At 34.1% G+C, this 20,571-nt stretch overlaps 2 protein-coding genes across 2 annotated transcripts; one reads left to right on the top strand and one right to left on the bottom strand.

The window, feature by feature from the left end:
• Positions 1 to 983: 983 nt before the first annotated feature.
• LOC103708259 (uncharacterized) lies at positions 984 to 7,163 on the top strand. The gene is made up of 5 exons (XM_008793095.5): positions 984 to 1,093; positions 2,492 to 2,611; positions 2,702 to 2,770; positions 2,849 to 2,955; positions 6,276 to 7,163. The coding sequence occupies exons 2-5, from the start codon at positions 2,503 to 2,505 to the stop codon at positions 6,828 to 6,830; spliced, it is 840 nt and encodes a 279-aa protein (XP_008791317.3). The 5' UTR covers positions 984 to 1,093; positions 2,492 to 2,502; the 3' UTR covers positions 6,831 to 7,163.
• Positions 7,164 to 10,995: 3,832 nt separating this feature from the next.
• Positions 10,996 to 18,780, bottom strand: PSP (3-phosphoserine phosphatase). The gene is made up of 8 exons (XM_008793094.5): positions 18,644 to 18,780; positions 17,124 to 17,376; positions 16,885 to 17,017; positions 16,682 to 16,789; positions 14,595 to 14,688; positions 13,452 to 13,601; positions 13,310 to 13,363; positions 10,996 to 11,288 (listed from the first exon to the last, which is right to left on the bottom strand). Exons 2-8 carry the CDS (start codon positions 17,359 to 17,361, stop codon positions 11,163 to 11,165), a joined length of 903 nt encoding a protein of 300 aa, XP_008791316.3. The 5' UTR covers positions 17,362 to 17,376; positions 18,644 to 18,780; the 3' UTR covers positions 10,996 to 11,162.
• Between the last annotated feature and the right edge of the window lie 1,791 nt (positions 18,781 to 20,571).

Genomic DNA, 20,571 nt, shown 5'->3' with positions numbered 1-20,571 from the left:
ACTCATGATCCAGTCTAACCTAACCCATTTGCACCCCTAGGTATAATATTTATATTTGTAATGCTTCCTATGCATGCATGGGGGAGATTCACTAATGCGGTCCAATGGATTAAGGTATACTATAAGAGAATTATATTTGGCAGGTCATAAGAGCTCTCCAAACTTTTAAAGCAACTTATATTTTTAGAGAAAAGAGGTGTAGAAGAGAATGCTGGATTTGATGCTTATTCTTTTTACCTTTCCATTTTTCATATCTCCTGAATGCTGATAGTTACGTTTGCTCCTTTTTTTTAAATTTTAATTTGTTAGACTCATCTCTTGTATTACCGGCCTCCAAGTCTTCTGCATCATTTTTCCTTTTTTATCTTTTTCAGGATTTCTAACAAAAAAAATCCTTTCCTTGTTGCTCCAATTCTCTTACATAAAACATTGCATTAGCTTGTGGAATAAACTAACATGGAGTAAGAATATTAACTTATTCTTCACCTCTCTCTCTCTCTCTTCTTTTCTTTTCTTTTCTTTTTTCCTTTTTTTTATTTTTTTTGGCTAAGAACTTATTCTTCACTCTGGAATAGATCACCTCACCCTATTAGTATAGAAAAGTTTATATATTTACTTTGTGAAAAAATAACACCATATACCAAAAAAAAAAACCTTCAAAAATTTTAAAATATTTATCTTATATTTAAAATTAATCAAATAACTTTTCTCGCAACCAAACAAATTCATTAACCCCGAACACTCAATAAAAACTGCATTAGAGTTCAGAATTTATCAAGCGTGACTGGCCTCATTATCTGCACGTGAATTGCACGTGCGGATTCGGAACAGGCTTAAGAATTTTGTTCTCCAGGAGCACGAAACAAAAGCCAACAAAAAATATCTTCGGAAGTCCACCATCTGCGTAAATCGACGGCTCAGATTTCTTCTATCAGACGGCCACAAAACCATTTATCTAAGGCGGGCGGCCAAGATTACATCAAGGCCTCTATAATATGCTCCCACCGTCGCTTACACCGTCTGACCCAATCCCGACGTCGGGTTTTAAGCCGAGTCGAAAGAGAGAGAGCAGGGAGAACGGACCTCCACCGAGGTACTGCTCAAAACCCTAACCCTAGTTTTAGATTTCGTTTCCTTTCGGAAGCAGTTCTCCTTTGTGTTGTTTCTTGTCGAATCGATCGATTCCTGGATCTCCTTCATTGCCGCTTTTTTTTTCTTTTGCTTTTTTTTCTTTCGGTGAGCCTCTGGAAGATTATGTTATGGATTCTCGTCTTTGTTTTCCTTAAAAACACTTCCTGTGATCGATTTCTCAGTATTATCTATCCTATATTTTTAATTTTTGTTAGTTTTTATGGACTTGGCTATTAATCGGCATCTTTCTTTCTGTACATGTGAATCGATTGAAGGTCCATTTTTGCAGTGGTGCCCCTTTTTTACTATTTAAATCTATTGCTAACTATATCGAGGAGAGTTTTGGTTTGAGCAGCTCTTGTTGTTACAGAGATGGTAAAATTTGATGAATCTGACGATTCTGGCCTGTTGAATCCCCTGTACTCTTCTGTAAATTATGGTGCTTTTAGCATTTGATTGATAGAATTTCATGAGATCTTGGAAGTGAATAGGGAACGGATCTTATGTAACAATAAGCACTCAGTTGACTATCCATACCTGGTAAGATTGGTTTATTGATTGCATGTGGTTAGAGAGTTGAAGTTGCATTATAGATGATAATTTTGGGAAGGATCTTGAATAGTTTATTGTAAGAGTGGGCAGATTGACATTGTTATAAATCAGGGAAGACAGCGGCCATATACTTGTAGGAACTATTTGTAAAAGAATCATTTTGCAGCATTTTATTTTTAAAAATTCATCTACTTATACTTGGCTGGTTAGCTCGGTTGTTTCTGAATTTCTAGAATTATTTCAGTTTCTTAATATTACTTGCTACAAATGTGAGCTAGCTAGCTACATATGGTGATCAGTCGTTGGCTTTGCTGGCTGTTGATTCAGTTTTCCATATACAGAAAAAAGTTCTGCAGTAACTTCAGATGATTGTGTTCTGGATCACATTTAACTTTGATCATTGCCAGTACATGCTGTATTAGGGCAGTTTGTAAAACTATGATTGATTGGGCATTCTTTGGCTCCTTCAATGAATTCAAGGAGGAACTTTTTTGGGTGATTCTACAATATAGCCATTTTCTGTTTTGTTTGATGTGTCGTCCTCTTATGGCATGCTTAAATAGGCTTAATTTGCTGGTTCTGTTCCTCTGCTTTGTAGCATACTCTGTTCAACCTATCCATTTCATGGTTGGACTTTGATCTTAAAAGACCGAACCTTATTTGTTTTGACAAGATTAGTTCAATTGCATGTCAAAGTAGTGTAGTTACTAGAGTACAAATCTCGACTAATTGCAAAAGATAGAGAGTATTCAAGGGTTACATTTAATTATACTTCTTGCTGCTCACCTGACAGTTCCTTTTGCTTCAGGTTCTTGAACAATGGCTTTTACCAATAAACTTGGGAATCTATTTAAGAAAGCTACAGCTTCCAATCTTTCAGTGTATCAAGCAATACGATCCATGTCATCCTCAAAACTCTTTGTTGGAGGTTTTTCATGAATTCCTGGCAGTTCTTTTCCTTACAAGTCATTAATTTTATGTATCTAACTGTTAGTATTTTTCTACATCTCCCCTCTAGGACTCTCATATGGCACAGATGATCAGAGTCTGAGAGAAGCATTCACCAGCTATGGTGAAGTTGTGGAAGGCATGTGTTCCTTATCTGTTATTTATTAACGATTTGCTTGTCATGCTAATGAACTAACTGAGATGTTGCTTTTCTCAGCTAGAGTTATCATTGACCGAGAGACTGGTAGGTCCAGGGGATTTGGTTTTGTAACTTTTACATCTGGTGAGGAGGCCTCTTCTGCCATTACTGGGCTGGATGGAAAGGTACTTCGATTTTGATAGCTTGTAGCATATTAATTGGAACTTGGAGAAATATGACTAGGGTTCAATGCTGGCAATGTTTTTCAATGATCACATAAAATAACCTGCAAGTAAGCTTTGCTGTAAGTAGAAATGTATTCATTGTCTCAAATCAGTTAAATCTCATTTCATTTTGGGTTTGGAAAAAGTGAACTAGAGGCCAGAACATGCCGAATGATCAGTGGTATTCTTTTTTATCTTGCTAAAAGTCAGTGGAATGTTGAGTGTCTATTTGGGAAATCATGGAACATGAAGGTCTGAATTATACAGTTCATGCAACCTTAAGATTCTGATTGATATTTATTATTACTCTGAGAAAATGCATTAAGTAGTACAATATATTATTGTATCATTAGATATGGATGCGATTTATTCATAAGGTTGCATAGGATATACATAAGAGAAGGTTGAGTATTATGATGTATTGCATAAACACACATAAGAGCTACTCATTCTATACTTCCTAGGCTTTGTAGGTATGTTTTGTTATTAAGTTCCATCTAGAGGCAAGTTTTTTGATAGGGGAAATTGTTTTAAATACCTTCTTCGTACTATGGTCTGAGTGTTGTTTTATTCTATCTTCCTGGATGCCAACTTTTTATGTTGAAGATGGAATACCCTCATCAAGTGGGCTAATTGTGGCATGTGCTACATGTGCACAAAAGCCACTGTTTTAAATGATTATCTCTTGATATTTGGTGTTTTGTATTCATTCATTGACATACTCATTTTGGATTGTTTCATATTTTACCAGAAATACACCTTAGCTTTGTTGCACATCATGTGCTATTTTGTTCCCATGTGCCTTCTTCACAACCTAACTCTCTGCTTGGGTGTCTCCACACCCCAAGATCCACTCTACCATGGGGTCTGCAGCTTATTGGACTCTGTGTTTTACCATCTCTTTCATTATTTAAGGACAACTCTGACTTCTCTTTTGTTCTTATTAGAGAGCAGACTCCAGTGCCTGCTCCATTTTACTGACTTTGGCAAAAGATTCTCTTCCTACTTTTCCCTTAGGAGATAATGTGCATCACACATTTATCCTAGTATATATTATAACCGTACGATTTTGAGCTGGTTCACAACAAAGATGTACTTCTCGACCATTGTTAGCCTATCTGAATTTTCTTGTTATTTATTTATGATAATGAAAAAAGATTGATTGCTTATATTTTACAACAGACGAATAAGAAAATAAACAAATATCTGGAACTTGAAGATGTGTTGATGATGTTTTCAAATGAGAATTTGGATTATTTAGTTGATTTAGTTTTTGGTGTGCTTATAATACCCTCTAATTTGGTGATGCAAACTTTTTGAAATGTTGTGTTTAATATCTGTCATTTCTCCTAAACAAATTGTGTGCTAGGTGGCAACCATCTAATTGACCTGTGTAGGAAGGTTTGTAATTTCTGTTTTGGGTTATGTTCCCCTCATACTTGAATTAAAATGTTTAAGCATGTTTTCTTAAAATTTTGAAGGTTAGGGCCCGTTTTTTGTCTTTTGATCTCACAGAAGTGATATTTGAAGGTTGGTAAATGGTATGAGGTGAATATTAAGGATGTGGAAAAATCAAAGAAAATGGTTAAAAAAACTTCGTCACGTTTTAGAATCAATTGTGTCTTAGATCATTATGAGATTTGATATTGGCCATCTGTGGACTTTTACGGACATCATACTGGTTTAATGTTGACTTGTCCCATAAAATTCATTACATGGGAAAATAGGCTGATTTATGTTGTTTGTATGGCATCTCTAATATCAGTCAGACATCTGCTTCATCTCAAACACGAAAAATTATTAGCATGTGACAGAGTTCTGTGTTAGGATCTCTATCTCATTAGTCACTTAGTTGATTCTTTAAAACATTGTCATGTTATGATGACTGACTGCCTTATGTTAGGATCTCCATCACTGTATATCTCTTAATTGCTTCACCTCAAACATGATATTGTTACAATGTGCAGCAGAGTCTTACCTCTTAAGATAGGGTCGTCTTTGCTGTTTGTGATCTTTTTAATGTCCTTTCAGTTTGTGTTCTTGTAGAACTACTATTTTTTTTTGAAAACATAAAATCATATTCTATTGTCAAGACTTATTCTGAGCCAATTGGAAGAAATAATGCTTAATATTTTTGAAGGTTTAAACAAATGGGGCAAGCACAAGCCTTCATAGTCATTGGACTTTCAGTGTCTAAATTGTTGTACTAAAAAATGGGAAAATAGGAAAGTTTGAGGGCTAATTAATAAAAGTAGACCATTGTGGGTTGCCAATGGCATCGGCATTGGAAGTTTCTGGTCCTCATTCTGCCTATGCCAGACTTGTCCTTACCATCATGAACCAGTATTTTGCCTTGCCAGTTTGTAGTTTCTATATGAGAAGGCTTTGCCTCTTTTGACTGGATTGCTCTTTGTTGGGGTTCACGGTGGGGAAAGACAATTTTTTATCGAAGCTGGATGTGAGAACCAGACAATATGCTGCACGCTGGAGATTGTTTTAACCCTTGCTCTACTGAAGCAGCAGCTTTTAGATGGGCACGAACATGTTAGATTATTTGCAGAATTAAGTTTTCTATAACAATTGTGATTTGATGTTCTAAGATGGTGCAAAAAAGCTGAAAAATCCAGGTCTTCAACTTAACACATGCATTGCATAACTGGAGGTGATTATATGTGCATAGCATGTGAATTTGCTTTGTTTTCCAAGGCCACCATGGTTAGTTTGTTAAGACTTTATGGTGTTTCGTTACACTGGCTTGAAACTCATACTATGTATTGGTAACTTCCATGCAAGGTAGAGTCAAAAAGGTTGAGAGAAGAGAAAACTAGCTATGTATGAGTATATGGTGGTGACCTGTGGGATATTTCTGAATGACAAGTTAATGAGTTTTTCATTTTTCTCCTCACCATACACTCTTAACAATTTTCTAGGTTGGAATAGAAGATGCAAAACAATTACTAAACATGTATTGCTACAGGAGGATGTGGTTATTGGTAATTTTGCTTGAGATGCATGTTCTCTTTTTAAAATCTAGTTCTCCATCTTTTAACATGAATATAAACATCTTTTTTTACTATAATGGATATTTCTGCATACTAACTATTTGAGGAATGCGCACTGTTATCAATTGTTTAGATTCGATCAGGGATGCAGGACAATTGGCAGACATCCACTATTACATGAGAAAATGTGGAAATTTTGTTCAGTATGCATTTGTATCTGAAATCCAATGCTTTATCTTCTAACATGACTAAGCGATCATCTTCTTTTTACCATTTAAGGATCTTCATGGCCGGATGGTAAGAGTCAACTATGCTACAGAGCGGAGAGGATTTCGTGGCGGCTATGGCGGTGGAGGTGGCGGCTATGGCGGTGGCGGCTATGGCGGTGGCGGCTATGGTGGAGGTGATGGCTACAATGCTGGAGGGGGATATGGTGGCGGTACTGCTGGTGGCTATAGTGGAGGTGGTAGTTATGGCGGTGGTAGTAATTTCGGTGGAGATAGCTACGGCAGTGGAGGCGGCAGTTATGGTGGTAGCAGTGGTGGTGGGGACTACAGTGTTGCTGGAGGAGGAGTTGGTGGTGACAACTATGCCAGTGGTGCCGCTGGTGATAACTATGCCAGTGGTGCTGGTGGTGCGGCCGGTGGTTTTGGCAGCAGTGGTGGCTATGGTGGGAGCAGTGCCACAGACTACGGCAGCAGCGTCAACCAATTCAGCAGCAGCACGAGCAGTGCTGATGCTGGTTTTGAGAATGAAAGTCAAGACAACTTGTTGGACGACACCGTGAAGGATGATGATGATGAGCCTGATAACTATGCTAACAAGCGAGGCTGAGGTCAACGAACCACCATATGCACATCTTCGGATGAAGATTCAGACGAGTCACAGATTGGGAGGGATAATGATTAGCGTTGCCCATCATCAAATCTCACGAGCGAAGTATACAAAGAGGGCATTATCTGTAAACTTAGTGTTGCAGAAGCTAGCCCATAACTATTTTGTGTTATTTTTTTGGCTTTTCTTTGCTTTAATTAATGTCGTGGAAATCTGACCAGGGAATTAATACTGGTTTACTTCGACCTTAATGTAGGGATGCATCTCTGTGCTGTGGACATTTGTTCTAGATATCATTTTTAAGATTTCTTGCGATCGCCTACCTACTCTTGATATGTGGTATTTATATATATATATAGTTTCCCCCCCTCTTTTGTAGAATTAATGTCTAGTTTCACATAGGATACATCGAAAATGCTGGCATCAGCTCATATTTTCTGCTGTATGTTGGAGGTTCTGGATGGTGCTCTAACCATCCAAGCTACAGTTAATTATCTCGTATATTCTTTAGTGCGAGAAACATTTCAGATTTATACACTCATGTCCAGGTTTTTTTTTTTTTTTTTTGCTGAAAACGGATACTTCATACAGAACGGGTACGAAACTCATGTCCAGGTTTCATTGGGCATTTCAGGTAGAACTTGTGACGAGAAGTGGATGTATTTTGTGATGGATACACGACGTCATACACAAAAGCACCAACGGCTTAATGCCTCAGCTATCACAGAGACAGCAGCAGTCACCAGTTGTGTATTGTGGACAGCTGCTTGTTCTTCTCCTGGGGTGAAGAGGAGTTACCATTCGTAGATTGCCAAAATTCTTTTCTATGCAATCTTTACATGCAACTGGTTTCAGATCAGCTGATAGGATTGGCATCTCTCTCCACTTGTCGAGAATTTAAATCTAGTAATGGCATCTCCATCGTCTTTCTCGAAAAACATGTGATATATTAGAGGGCATTCAAACGACTTGCTTTTTTATTAATTTTTATTTGGATCATGCACATCCATGGAGCATTAGTTTGGTGAATTTTGCAAAAAATGAAAGGTATTATGTGGTCAAAGATAAGGGAGAAAAAAAAAGAAAGGTAACAAATTTTGCTGGACGTGGAGGGACGAATTCCCTGCAGTTTCAAATATCAACTGATGAGAGACTCGGATTTCTACAAGATTACCACATCACATCTGCATTTTGAGATCTGCAAGAAAATAAAAGGAGAAAAGATACTATGATCAGTATTTGGCATTTGATCTCACAATACTCATGAATAGCAAGTCAAATTAGGTAAGTACAGTAGGACATGGCGTGTCCCCGATGCTTTTCGAATAGAAACCTTGGTCAACAAAGTTCAGCTGAAGGTCCAGCTACGGGAATTTAGGAGATGGACAGAAACCAGTGTTTTGACATTTTCTGCATCTAACCAGCTCCATTCTAATGCCATATTTCATTTATTCTACAGTTTCTGTCAGTGGATTCGCAAGAATGTGTGCCGGAATCATTTAGCTTAGCCTGGTTTTCACCATCTTAAAGTCTCTTTTAAGCTTGTGGAGGTGATCCATGATCGCATAAAGGGAGACTAAAACCCCATTTGGTAAAGCTTTTGGTGGGCTAGAAAGCGCTTTTTGGCCCTTCAAAACAATTTTGAATGGTACAGCAGTGTTGGCAAAAAAATTGGAAAGCTATTTTGGCTTTGCAAGAAAGCTGAAAACGTCGATTTGAAAAAAGCTATATTTTGAAGATTCTTTACAAAAATACTTTCTCGCCAATATTAGAAAGCTACTTTGGTTGTAATAAATTTTTTTTGCTGACCAAAAATCCCACCAATAAATCTCATGATTATATCTTATATTATATATATCACATCATAATATATTATTATATTAAAATATAATATAATAATGATAAATTAATAAAATGTTATATTATATTATATTATTATTACAATAATAGTGTAATAGAGTAATATATAATTATAATATAATAAATTTTTATATTATATTATAAGCATAATATAACATATTATTGCAATCATAATATTATATTATTACAATAATAGTTATTTTATGATAATATAATATATTATTATTATAATATTATTATAATATACTATTAATAATATAACAAGATAATATATTAGATTATGTTACATTATATTATATTGTATTATACGATAATTTTATAATAATATTATATTATTATAATATACACATATAATATAATTTAATATTATTATACTATAACAATAAAAGTCTAATATAATAATATCTAATAATAATATAATATAATATATTATTATCTATTATTAGAATAGATCACAAGTCATTATATTATATTATAATGTTATAATATTACAATATTATTATATGATATTATATCATATATTACGTCATAATTATGATAATATTATATAATATTACTATTATTAGTATTATTATGATTATTAGTATTAATGCTATTATCAGTCCTATTACTATTATTAATATTATTAATATTATTATTATTATTAGTATTATTACTAATTTTAGTGTTATTTTTATTTGTAGTATTATTACTATTATGAGTGTTATTTCCATTATTAATATTATTTCTATTATTAGTATTATTACTATTTTCGTATTATTACCATTTTTATATTATTACTATCATTAGTATCATTACCGTTTTTAGCATTATTACCATTATTGGTATTATTTCTATTATTAGTATTACTATTATTAGTTATTATCATATTTAGTATTATTACTATTATTAGTATTATTATTAGTATTATTACTATAAGTACTATTATTAGTATTGTTAGTATTATTGCTATTATTAGTATTATTAATGTTATTATGTTATATTATAGTTTATTATGACATTATAATATTATATTATAGTAATACATAATTATAATATAATATATTCTGATATTATATTATAAGCATAATGTAACATATCATTGCAATCATAATATTATATTATTATAATGATAATAGTTATTTTATGATAATATAATGTATGATTTAATATTATTATAATATACTATTGATAATATAACAAGAAAATATATCAGATTATATTACATTATATTATATTGTATTATATAATTATAGTATAATAATGTTATATTATTATAATATAAACATATAATATAATATAATAATATTATATTATAATAATACAATATGATAAAATCATACTTAGTAATAATATAATATTATTATACTACAATATAATATATTATATTATAATCTTTTATTAGATTAGATTCTAATTCATTATATTATATTATATTATTTTATTATTATATTATATTATTATTATATGATATGATATTATATATTATGTCTTAATTATGATAATATTATATAATATTATATTACGTTGTAGTAACATTGTACTATTAATAATACATTATTATATCATATCATATCATATTATGTTATATTATTATGTTATAATATTCGATATTATATTACACTTTATTATAGTAATATTATACAAAATAATAATATTTTAATATAAAATAATATATGATATTATATTGTATTATACTCTACTATGCAATATTCTTTATTATCATTTTATTATACCAAAAGTACTTTCTTATTTTAGTTAACAAATATATGTAAAACTATACAACACTTTAGATATGTAATTTCCAAACATCAAATAGTTTTTTATAAAAATTCTACTTTCAAAAACTTTACTTACCAACAGCTCTATTTATAAAAGTTGTAAAGCCCTGTTACCGACAGCAATCCAAACAAGACCTAATAGCATGGCTTTTACAGCTCTGATAAGAAGAAAGGCTTGCTATATCCTCCAGGAGCTGCGAGTTACTGATCATGGCCCTGTAGAGCACAATTGGATTGCCCTTTAAACCAAACATAGCAGGTCATACATCAGATATCTAGGGAGCAAGTAAAACAAAGAAAAATGGGAGTACTTTCTTACATTTCTGAGGGAGACAATGGGAAACAGGACAAGTTTGGAGACAAAATTATTTGCCGGTCCTCGATCCTCTTAAATTGCAAATAACAAATTTTTGATCTAATAAGGTCCCTGATGCACAGCATGAAGTCTTATTGGCATTATGGCATAAGATGAAAACCCTTGCCGCATATCTTCATGTCATACACTAAAGATTCAAATCCAAACACACAAACTTTACAAAACCAAGTAAAAGAGAACAAGATCCATCTTTGTATGGGAACTTGAATTATTTTATCTTTATCGAAATGAAGCGGATGGCTAATGTTTCAGAAAAATATAAATACAATACTTTTACTTGCAGAACAACTCAACAAAATATAAGAAAATCAGAACAAAATGAATAGAGATCTTTGACTATGGCAAGGAGGTCAACAGTTCTTGGAAACTGAAGACCAGCCAATCTGCCTTTGCTGCAACCGCTTCTCGCATCTGGACCCCCGCATAGCAGATAAATAGGTCAGCCCCTCCTGGTTTCCGAGCCTTCAAAGTTAATGGAAGATATTAGAGACTTAAATGCCAATAAGCATTCTGGGTGCAAAAATAAATAATAATGCATATATAAGAATAATTCTGATATCCAACTATTTGGAGTGGGCTTTTTCTTGTATGGGCTATGTTAATTGTCAGCTCCAACTCTTCTATATTCTTTCTCATCAATTTCCTCCATGTTATATTAAATCCCCTCCTCTTAATTGGTCTTAAAAAACAAATTTAAGTTCCTATCCTTGTCAAAGCTTGTCTCGGAGCGCCTATATGACGGCTTTAATACATCCTCCTTATCAGGAGAAATGCCATACTAGATGGCTTAATGTTCTTGCAAAATTATAGCTTTGCAATTGGACAATAGAGTTTCATTCAAAAGGCAACATTTTAGCTATTGAATTAACTGAACAAATGGATAAAAATGAATACTTCCACCTACCGCAAATGGGCAATTCAATTGACTCATCCTGGCCATTTGATGACTGAAATGCGAGTACACATTGTATGTGACTTGTTATGATCATGCTGGTTTCTGTTAGCTACCCATCGTCAATAGCAGCCAGTTATTTTAGTCACTTTGAAGAAGAAGATTTTAAATATGCAATCACTAATTCCATTTAACTTCTATTTTCATGGTTAAATTTAGATGCTTAAATAATACTCCTTACCCCAAATTTTAGGTGAACCCCCTGATTCTTCTCGTCTTTTCCATTTCAGATACAATTTCTCTTCATCTTTCTCATTTCTTACATCATTCACTACTACTCTATCATCTAAGTGATTGGATAAGAAGACCTATTTCCTTTTTCCCCATCCTGGTTTCAGAGATAAACTAACTTGTGCGAGCACTTGTTGTATCATATCTGTTTTAAGAAACAATAACATTTTTTATAGAGACATATGCTTCTCTATTCAGCAGCAAGCAAGAGATTCCGACAATTGCATGTTTTCCCTAATGCCCAAAGTAATTTTCTATGTATCAAAAAGTAATTTTCTGTCACTGCTTTTTTATTTCAATTCTTTTATAATTTTTGAAAGATAACAAACATGCGTGCCCGCAAACCAACTGGTAGATCCAAGACCAATGCTCCACAACAGAAAATGACTAAATATCTCTTTTCTATGTTTTCTTTTGAAAGATGACTGAACGAACTTGCACTTCACTCCATGTTATGAAAATTTTAAAAATAAAAATGATAAACAAGAAATAGAGAAGTAAGTTGGTGCACTGCACGTGATCATTGATAATACTAGTAATCATTTGAATGATTTTATACTGACAGTGCTACTATTGTCAATATATATATATATTGCATTTCAATTGATAATTTTAAATATACATTATATATCTGTTTTACAAGTATTATAGGATGCAAATTATGTGATATTTATGCATGTTAATGACTTCAATACATGCAAAAAACTTGACTAGGACACTTAACTTGATATGCCCATCTTAATTCTTGCAAAAACATATATTTAGACAAGAATACATAATAAAAAACTGAAAATCAGAGTTTAGAGGTCAAAAGGGCCATACCAAGAGTCTTTGGGTAGCATCCATGTATACCCATCAATATTCTTTGCTGGGACGATCCTTAATACGGCATGTGCCATACTCACCCTTATTGATTGGCATTAGCTCTCGGTATTTTGAACCTTGATCTAGAGTCATTGGTTTATGATCTAGGTCCCTATAGCTCATTACCTTAATCTCGCTTGCAATAAATTAATTTTGTTATTGGTTCTCTTTGATCTTATCTATAATCTATGTTTCTTTTGCCTTTTTGATGGGTAAAAATATAAACATAATAGTGAAAACAGCTTATTTTATTAATCTCCTATCATTTTTTCTTGGTTTATTCCAAATCTATAACTAATAATGTTAAGTCATGGCTAAGAAAGATGGCTGGACACAAGCTAATTGTTTCTGTTGGTTGAGTAACATATTTTTGGAGTCCATTCTAATATAATGTTGCAAAGAACCAATATAAATTTTTCGGAAAAACAAAAGATACCTCGAGATCAGTTGCACCGTCGCCAATCATGACTAATTTCTTGTAATCATGGGCCTGTAAGTACAATATACTTGAAAAGATTATGATTGTTGAGCAACATTTGGTGTAAAGAAACTGTTATGCCAAAAGATAACTCATGGACCTTTCTTATCTGTTGCACTGCTTTAGCTTTCCCGCCACTCCTAGAAGTAGGCTCTGTGGTGTCAAACCCAAGGAACTCCCCAGAGTTCCCAAACAGCAATTGATTTGCAAAAATGTTTTCAGAAGGAATTCCAAGCTGCATGGCAACAGGCTTCAAAAAAATTTCATAACATTAATAATTTTCAAGAACACGTCTTTTCAATTAAAAAGTAAGTGATGTAAAAAAAAACAATTATGATAAAATATGGCATTCCATAACAGATTACACTTAAAGGAGAAACTCCATCGCCACAACATCAGCTATCTGATTTGACCAAATATCAGCAAGCCAGTGAGTGAATTTCTTGTTAGATCATTCCTCTCAAGAAATGAGTGAAATCTTTTAGGTCTAGGATTTGGACCCAGACTTGAAGTGGACATTTTGTGTATCTGTTTATGTTCGGGTGGATCAGATTTGGATAAGTTCTGAATCCACACAGCTGGAAGAACCGGTCTAGTTGGGTTTGATATTGCTAGACCTTGACAACCTGATGGAGAAAATCAAGCCTACCAGGAGAGCCCAGAGGTGACTGACAAGGTGTCAAAATTTTGGGCCTGCATTTGATCCTGAGTTACGGGATTGACTTTCTGCTCTAGCAATATAAGCATTGCCAATGTTATACCTGTACACCTGAGCTTTTGGGTCATCAAGCAGCACCAAAACAAGTATGAGTAATGTGGCATTCTACAACAAGGCTTGGTAAGGTTGGTCATGGGGGCAATATTTCAAGATATGTAGTGGCAATGGCATGTTCATACCGGCTGTGGGGCCCAGGGTCATGACAGAGACCCAGGTAAGACCCAGTTGTTCCACCTTTTATGCATGATAAATAGAGCTAAACATGGTAACCATGGTTTTGTTTACCATCAAGGTACAAAACTCTAAGTTCTCCCTTTTATTTTTCATGCTTCATTTGTCACCTAATTTCACGGACTAAAAGAAAAGAAAAGAAAAGAAATTTATCAATAGACAAAATCAAATAGCTAGCATTTCATGTTTATATCAGTTCCATCACAAATTTATAAAAAATATTATTTTGGTAATAATATTCTTTTATAATAACTGTTTATATAAAGCATAAATGTCAAAAGTTAAGAAGCATACATTGATCATTTGGCGAAAGCCTCCAGATACCAGGTATACATCAGTGTTTTTAGCCTTCAATTTCTTGATCAAGTCAGCAATGCCAGGAGAAATCCTACAAATGTGGCATGATTGAAACATGTTCAAGGGTAAGAGAACTGCATTAACAGCTATAGGTGAATTGTTGTAGAGTGTAAGAACTAAGTAAGCAGAAATAAGTATGGCATTACTGGTACACTTGTGATATTATCATTAACACTGCAATTTTCAAGTATGCAGTTCCACAATGTGGATTAAGAAGACTCTTTACCCAGACAACAACTTTTCAAAGAATCTGGCTTGGCCAGGCAACAAGGACAAAGATAAGCCAACACCAGCATTCTCATGAGATATGGTAAGTTATGATGTCATGTTACAAAGAAACAATATATCTGAGTCTTCTAAAGATTCGAAGGCACATTCAAGTTATGTTATTTGTTGTTGACTTTTCTTGTTCCTTTCTCGGGGGTATAATTCTGCGTACGTGTTTTAATTCCTTTTGAAGGTGTTTCTACATGAAAATCTGAGAAGAAACCAGTATTGCTTTTTTCTGGCTTTGTTGATAATTTGCCTTGAGGTTTCTTTCCATCAGCATCCTTTAGTATTAGCACTTGTGCTCTCTTTTCTTCCTCTTTACTTCCGCTTTTCTGTTTTTATTGATTACATGTCCTGTATCTGATTCACTTAATCAAATAAAATCTTCTTGTCTTTCTTACCTAATCAATATAATAGCAAATTCAAGTAGACACAGAAAGGAGGAGGTAAATGAAATTATGTCAATTAAGGAAACAATTCATCATGCTTAGAAAAGAGGGAACATAATAAGATAAAGAAAAGTTGAGTTCAGTATTTGCTTTTTCCCCACTGAACATGGTTGATGAAATTCCAGAGTGTCACAGGTTTTATATATCAATAGTTTCAGCTTGTCACATGTTATATGGTTACATAGGTTTAGTAAAAGTTCATGGTTTCTTCAAAAAGGATTTTTCTGCTATATGCTGATGATATGATGGTTTGAATGAGTTTTATCATGAAACAATTGGGTAATGACACTTCAATAATTTTTCTGGAAATGTTTCTTAATGGGTTTATGAGATTTTAATTTCTCAATTTTGGTATTTATGTTGGTTTTGACCACTTGTTGGATGACAATCCGTCATATCTAGCAACATAAAGCTTATTGAAGTTCATTTTGGAAAAGGATCACCCTGCCCTGCTATAAGATAAATATAATTAGTGTACCTTTTCCTGTTTAAGTAGTTTAGGTGAAAGCAAACATGTTCTGCTGCTGTGATCTTTTTATAAATTTGCAGAATGTCATTTTATCCTTTAAGATTGATGTGGTGCTCTCTCTCTCTCTCCCTCTCTCTCTCTCTCATGTAAATTGCTCATTCACGTGAAACTGATAGGCCCAGGAACCAATGGGGCTTAGAAATAGCCATAATTGATCAATATTTTGATTAAGGGAGCGATTAAGAAGAAGCCTAGTAACGACCTTATGTCATTGGAGCTCGATATGGATTTCTATGAATTGGTTGTAAGAATCAGGAAAAAAGATTTCTTTATGTCCAATCAATCAGGCTGCTAGGCAACTGATTGAATTTAGTGTACGTACGTACCATAATGTGACATGAGTTGAAAAATAGAAATGATGATGCACAATTACAAGCAAGAGCAGAACCATGATGCAAAATAATTAGTGCACATATCGGTCAACTAGGTGAGCTCAGAGCTAAGATTAAATAAGATGAAATGAAATAAACATGTGGAACTAGTTACTTATAACCAAATAGGATAGTAATTACTGGTTTTGAGTAATTATAGTTTTGAATCAAGAAGATAATAGAAAAATTAGAGCTATCATTAGTCAACGTGTCATGACAGAGCATATATACAATTCATATATCAACTAACAAAAATGATAAAACATATCACTTGCACATTAAAAATTGAGTTAATGAAACTCTTTTAATCGGAAGTGACAATATAAACAAAACTTTTTCTTGGAGCTCCATATAACTATCGGAAACCAAACTTTAGCATGTATTTGAAGGGGAAAAAATTGATACCTTGGGGGTCTCTTCTTTAGACAATCTTGAACTTGGGACAGGGAAGGGTTGAATAAAGAAAGTCTAGCGGCTAGAGCCTCCTCAAATGGAACTGATCCAGTCATTGCCCTGTGAGTATCGAAGAATCAAATAAAACTTCTTAAACTGAATTCATCAAAATATGCCATCGTTTTATAAAAAGGTAACAACACAAAGGAATTTACTTAATTGTCCACTCAGCTACAGCTTTCCCAGCACCACAGAAATCGGCAAGTTCATCGATACCCTCATCCAAGCATACAGTGCTATCCACATCGAAGCACACCGCATCAGCACTATGCCAGATCTCAAGCACCTCTACAAACAAGAAAGCATATAGGATTTCAAAAATTAAGACTAGATAAACAAAATCATATCATAGATAACCATACCTCCATAGATCTCAAAAGTTCTAGGAAATGACCTTTTGAAGGATGAGAATTGTCAAACTGGGTGCCAGATATAGTCTCTGCGGGCTCCAACGAGGCTGCTACCAAAGTGAGAGGTCTGACGCCTCTCATAATACTGGAAGAGAGCCTAAGTGAGATTTCTGGAAACCTTGAAGAGATTGATGGTGAAAAGATCACTGTAGGAAGAGGAGACCGCCTTAGATAGTAGGACGGGCAAATAGGGTTGACACGCACATTAACCAGCCCAGCCATCAAAGTATCTGCTACCTATAAAATGAGAAATAGATGGTCATGACATCAGCATGAGAGAGAGCCAAGAACCATGCTAACAATAAGTACATGAAAGGACAAAATATAAGGAGTGGCACAATCAAAGAATTAAAAAGTATCAATTACATTAAGGATGCGCCTGGATCTATTCCAAAAGCATAATATGTTGTGATTTTGCATGCTATCTTAAATTAAAAAAGTTTGTGTTTACACAAAATAGTTTTTATGCTGTGAAGATTAGATAAATCTCAAAATTTGTAAAGTTGGATTTTTTTTTTACTTGAGGTAGAACTTTCAAGGCCATGTTCTTGTTTCTTCATTTACCCTGTTAGCAAGTAAGAACTTCCCCCAAAAAATTAAAATTCCTCACCTAAAATTTTCATAAAGGAGGAATCATTATCCTGGAAAAAAAACAAAACCTCCAAATGACGCCCGTGATTAAAGAAATATAACAATAAAAAATTGTTGTTTCTTTCATGATTAAAAGTGGGGCTAACAATTTATCTGGACCAAACAAAAAATTTCCAAGTCAGTAACACTGCAGACGCTAGTCCGAAGCTGAAACGATACTGCGTCGTTTGGGCATTCCGGTGACAGCAGATCATAAAAAAACACACACTTCCAAACAATATATGAAGTCAGAGTAAATTCTCAACCGCCACCGTATACAAAATAATACTATCTAACACCATTTGATGCTAAAAACAAACGAAATATCAGAAAAAATGAATTTGATTCTCACAAAAAAAAGTCCCAGATTTCGATTTTCTTACATATTTTGACAGTTTTAGTTTTGTGTTTCCTCTTCACCTCTATGAGAAACAACATTAAAGCAAATAAGCCAGCACAGATCAGTCTTTATCCTATGAACACCCATCCAAAAAAAAAACAAGAAAAAAATCAAGCTTTATAAAAGATAACAGAATTCTATTTCCACAAACACAACGAAAAGGTATCAACAAAGTTCAGCAACCCAGCCCCCCAAATGCCTTTTTTCGGATCCAACATCACATCCGAATTACCCATTCTAAAACGTGCCAACCTCAGGAGCAACGAGAAATTGGGAAAGAAGAGGCCACAGGAGCCAGAGACCAATAACACCTTCGAATCTATACATTACACTCATAAATAGCTAATATAGAAGGAAAAAAGATGCGGAAGAAAAAAAATAGTAAAACAGAAAGTGATGTGCCAGAAGAACAATTCTAGACACTTCAAATCGTGGGGAAAAAAAAAAATTACAGAGATTATGATCGAAGCTTACACGGGCGACAGAAGGATATCAGGATCCGAACTGAAGCGGTTCGAATGGCAAGAGATCTCCCGTCGTTGGAACCTGGATCAAAGAAGGACGAGGGTAATCCGTCGCCCTCACCGCGGAATTTTGGTATCTGGGGCACTGATTAAAAAAGCCCCCGTTCCGAACCAAAACGCAGCCGGTTCACTGGTTCCAGAGCCCCGGTTTATCACGTTCCAGACCAACCGGCCGGTCTACTTTGTTTAGAGTAGCGCTATTATTATTGGAAATTTAATTTGCTACACGCTAGTTCTTGAAGTCTTATTTTTATTTCATATTATATAAAATACTATACTTATTTTTATATTTTCTTTATTTATTTAATTTATTTGAAAAAATACAATTTTATCCCGTTTAACTCTATCCGCTTTGTCTTATCTGAATGTAGGTACAGGACGAATATGGGCACTTAATTTTTAATTACAGGATAGGTGCGAATAATGATTTATCCGATTTATATCCAACTCAAGACCTACCAAATCTTAGCCTAGACTTCCAAGCTGACCAAGCCTAGCATTTGCAGAATCAAAATTTAAATCGAGATCGAATTTACTTGAGAGTTAATTCTACTCGAGATTTGAACTCTGAATCCTTGCATCTAAGCAAGCAAGAGAGCGTTACCACGGAGCTATCGCCCAAGTTCGCAACTTATAGATTTTGATGCGGCATAGGAGTGGTGGTTGAATGCTTACGTGGATTTAGAAAACTTCCAATACGCAAAAACAAGCACCGAAAAAGTATTATTTTGGACTTGCTATATTGCTATGGGATATTTGTGGACATTGTAAAAAATCCTAAGCCTAGATAGGCATGACAAATCCTATTTGCAGAAGAGAGAAGATCAAAATTGACAAAAGTGATAGGATTTGGTGGAATATGCTGGTTTCAAAGTATGCATACAACATGAATATTAATAACTTGTTTGAATTGATAGCCCATTTCAGCTTGGCAACAAAACTGTAGTGGATTCTAGTTGGATAAATGGGCTATTGATTATAATTCTTTTTTTATAAAAAAAAATCTAGGATAGGTAAAACCTTGATCAAAATGGGGTGGAGGATAGGATTGTATCAATATACTGTAATTTTATCAATTAAATCAATTGGCATTCTCAACTATTGATTTGATCGTTATTTATTAATGTCTATAATTCATTAACTGACCAGAGAGCTTGGGTCGGCATGGCGATTGTTAGCAGCTTAATTTTAACCAACACCCTCTGCTATGTCAGCTCAAGAGGCTTGCTCCTTATATAACCTCCTTGAAAGAGTTTAAAATAATGGAAAAGTGCTTCAATTTTGTTTGAAGTTTGAGTTTAACAACAGCAGGCTCTTTTGTTCAGCTCTGCCAAGGTGATTTGGAGAATGAAGTTACCATTAAAGATCAAGTCTTCATTTAGTTGCTCTCTAAGAACTGGCTCCTCACTAAAAATCTCATCAAGAGGAATATAAAATTTGATCCTGCATTTTATTTACGTGAGAGCAAGATGTGACAGCAATTCAATTGTCTATAAAAGGTTGTTTTGTACGATAGCCCTGGAAGGACATGTTAAGAATTTAGCACATCAAGAAGAAGGATCCATCTGAAATTATGGTGCAGGATAACATTAGAGAAAATACATATTGGATTTTTGTAATAGTTTTAAAGCTTTGACAAAGAGTGAAGCCATAGAAATGGTACGCATTAGCTATTTTTTTTTCCTTTGAGATTTTTGTAATAGTTTGGATGGTAGATCCATTTTGAAGGATTAAAAAGGATCTCTAAAGTTGCCAATCAGGTCGGGTCGAGTTAGATATGGGTTGGGTTGGATGTAGGTCAGGTCAAAAATCTATCAATCTGAACATGACATGTTTATTAAACAGATCAAAAATTGAGATCTGAACCTGATCTATTTA

This window comes from Phoenix dactylifera, chromosome 15 (assembly GCF_051530095.1).
Source record: "Phoenix dactylifera cultivar Ajwa chromosome 15, Ajwa_hap1_PhDact_Kaust_v1.1, whole genome shotgun sequence".
Taxonomy (NCBI): Eukaryota; Viridiplantae; Streptophyta; class Magnoliopsida; order Arecales; family Arecaceae; genus Phoenix; species Phoenix dactylifera.
This window is presented reverse-complemented; position numbering and strand designations above follow the sequence as displayed.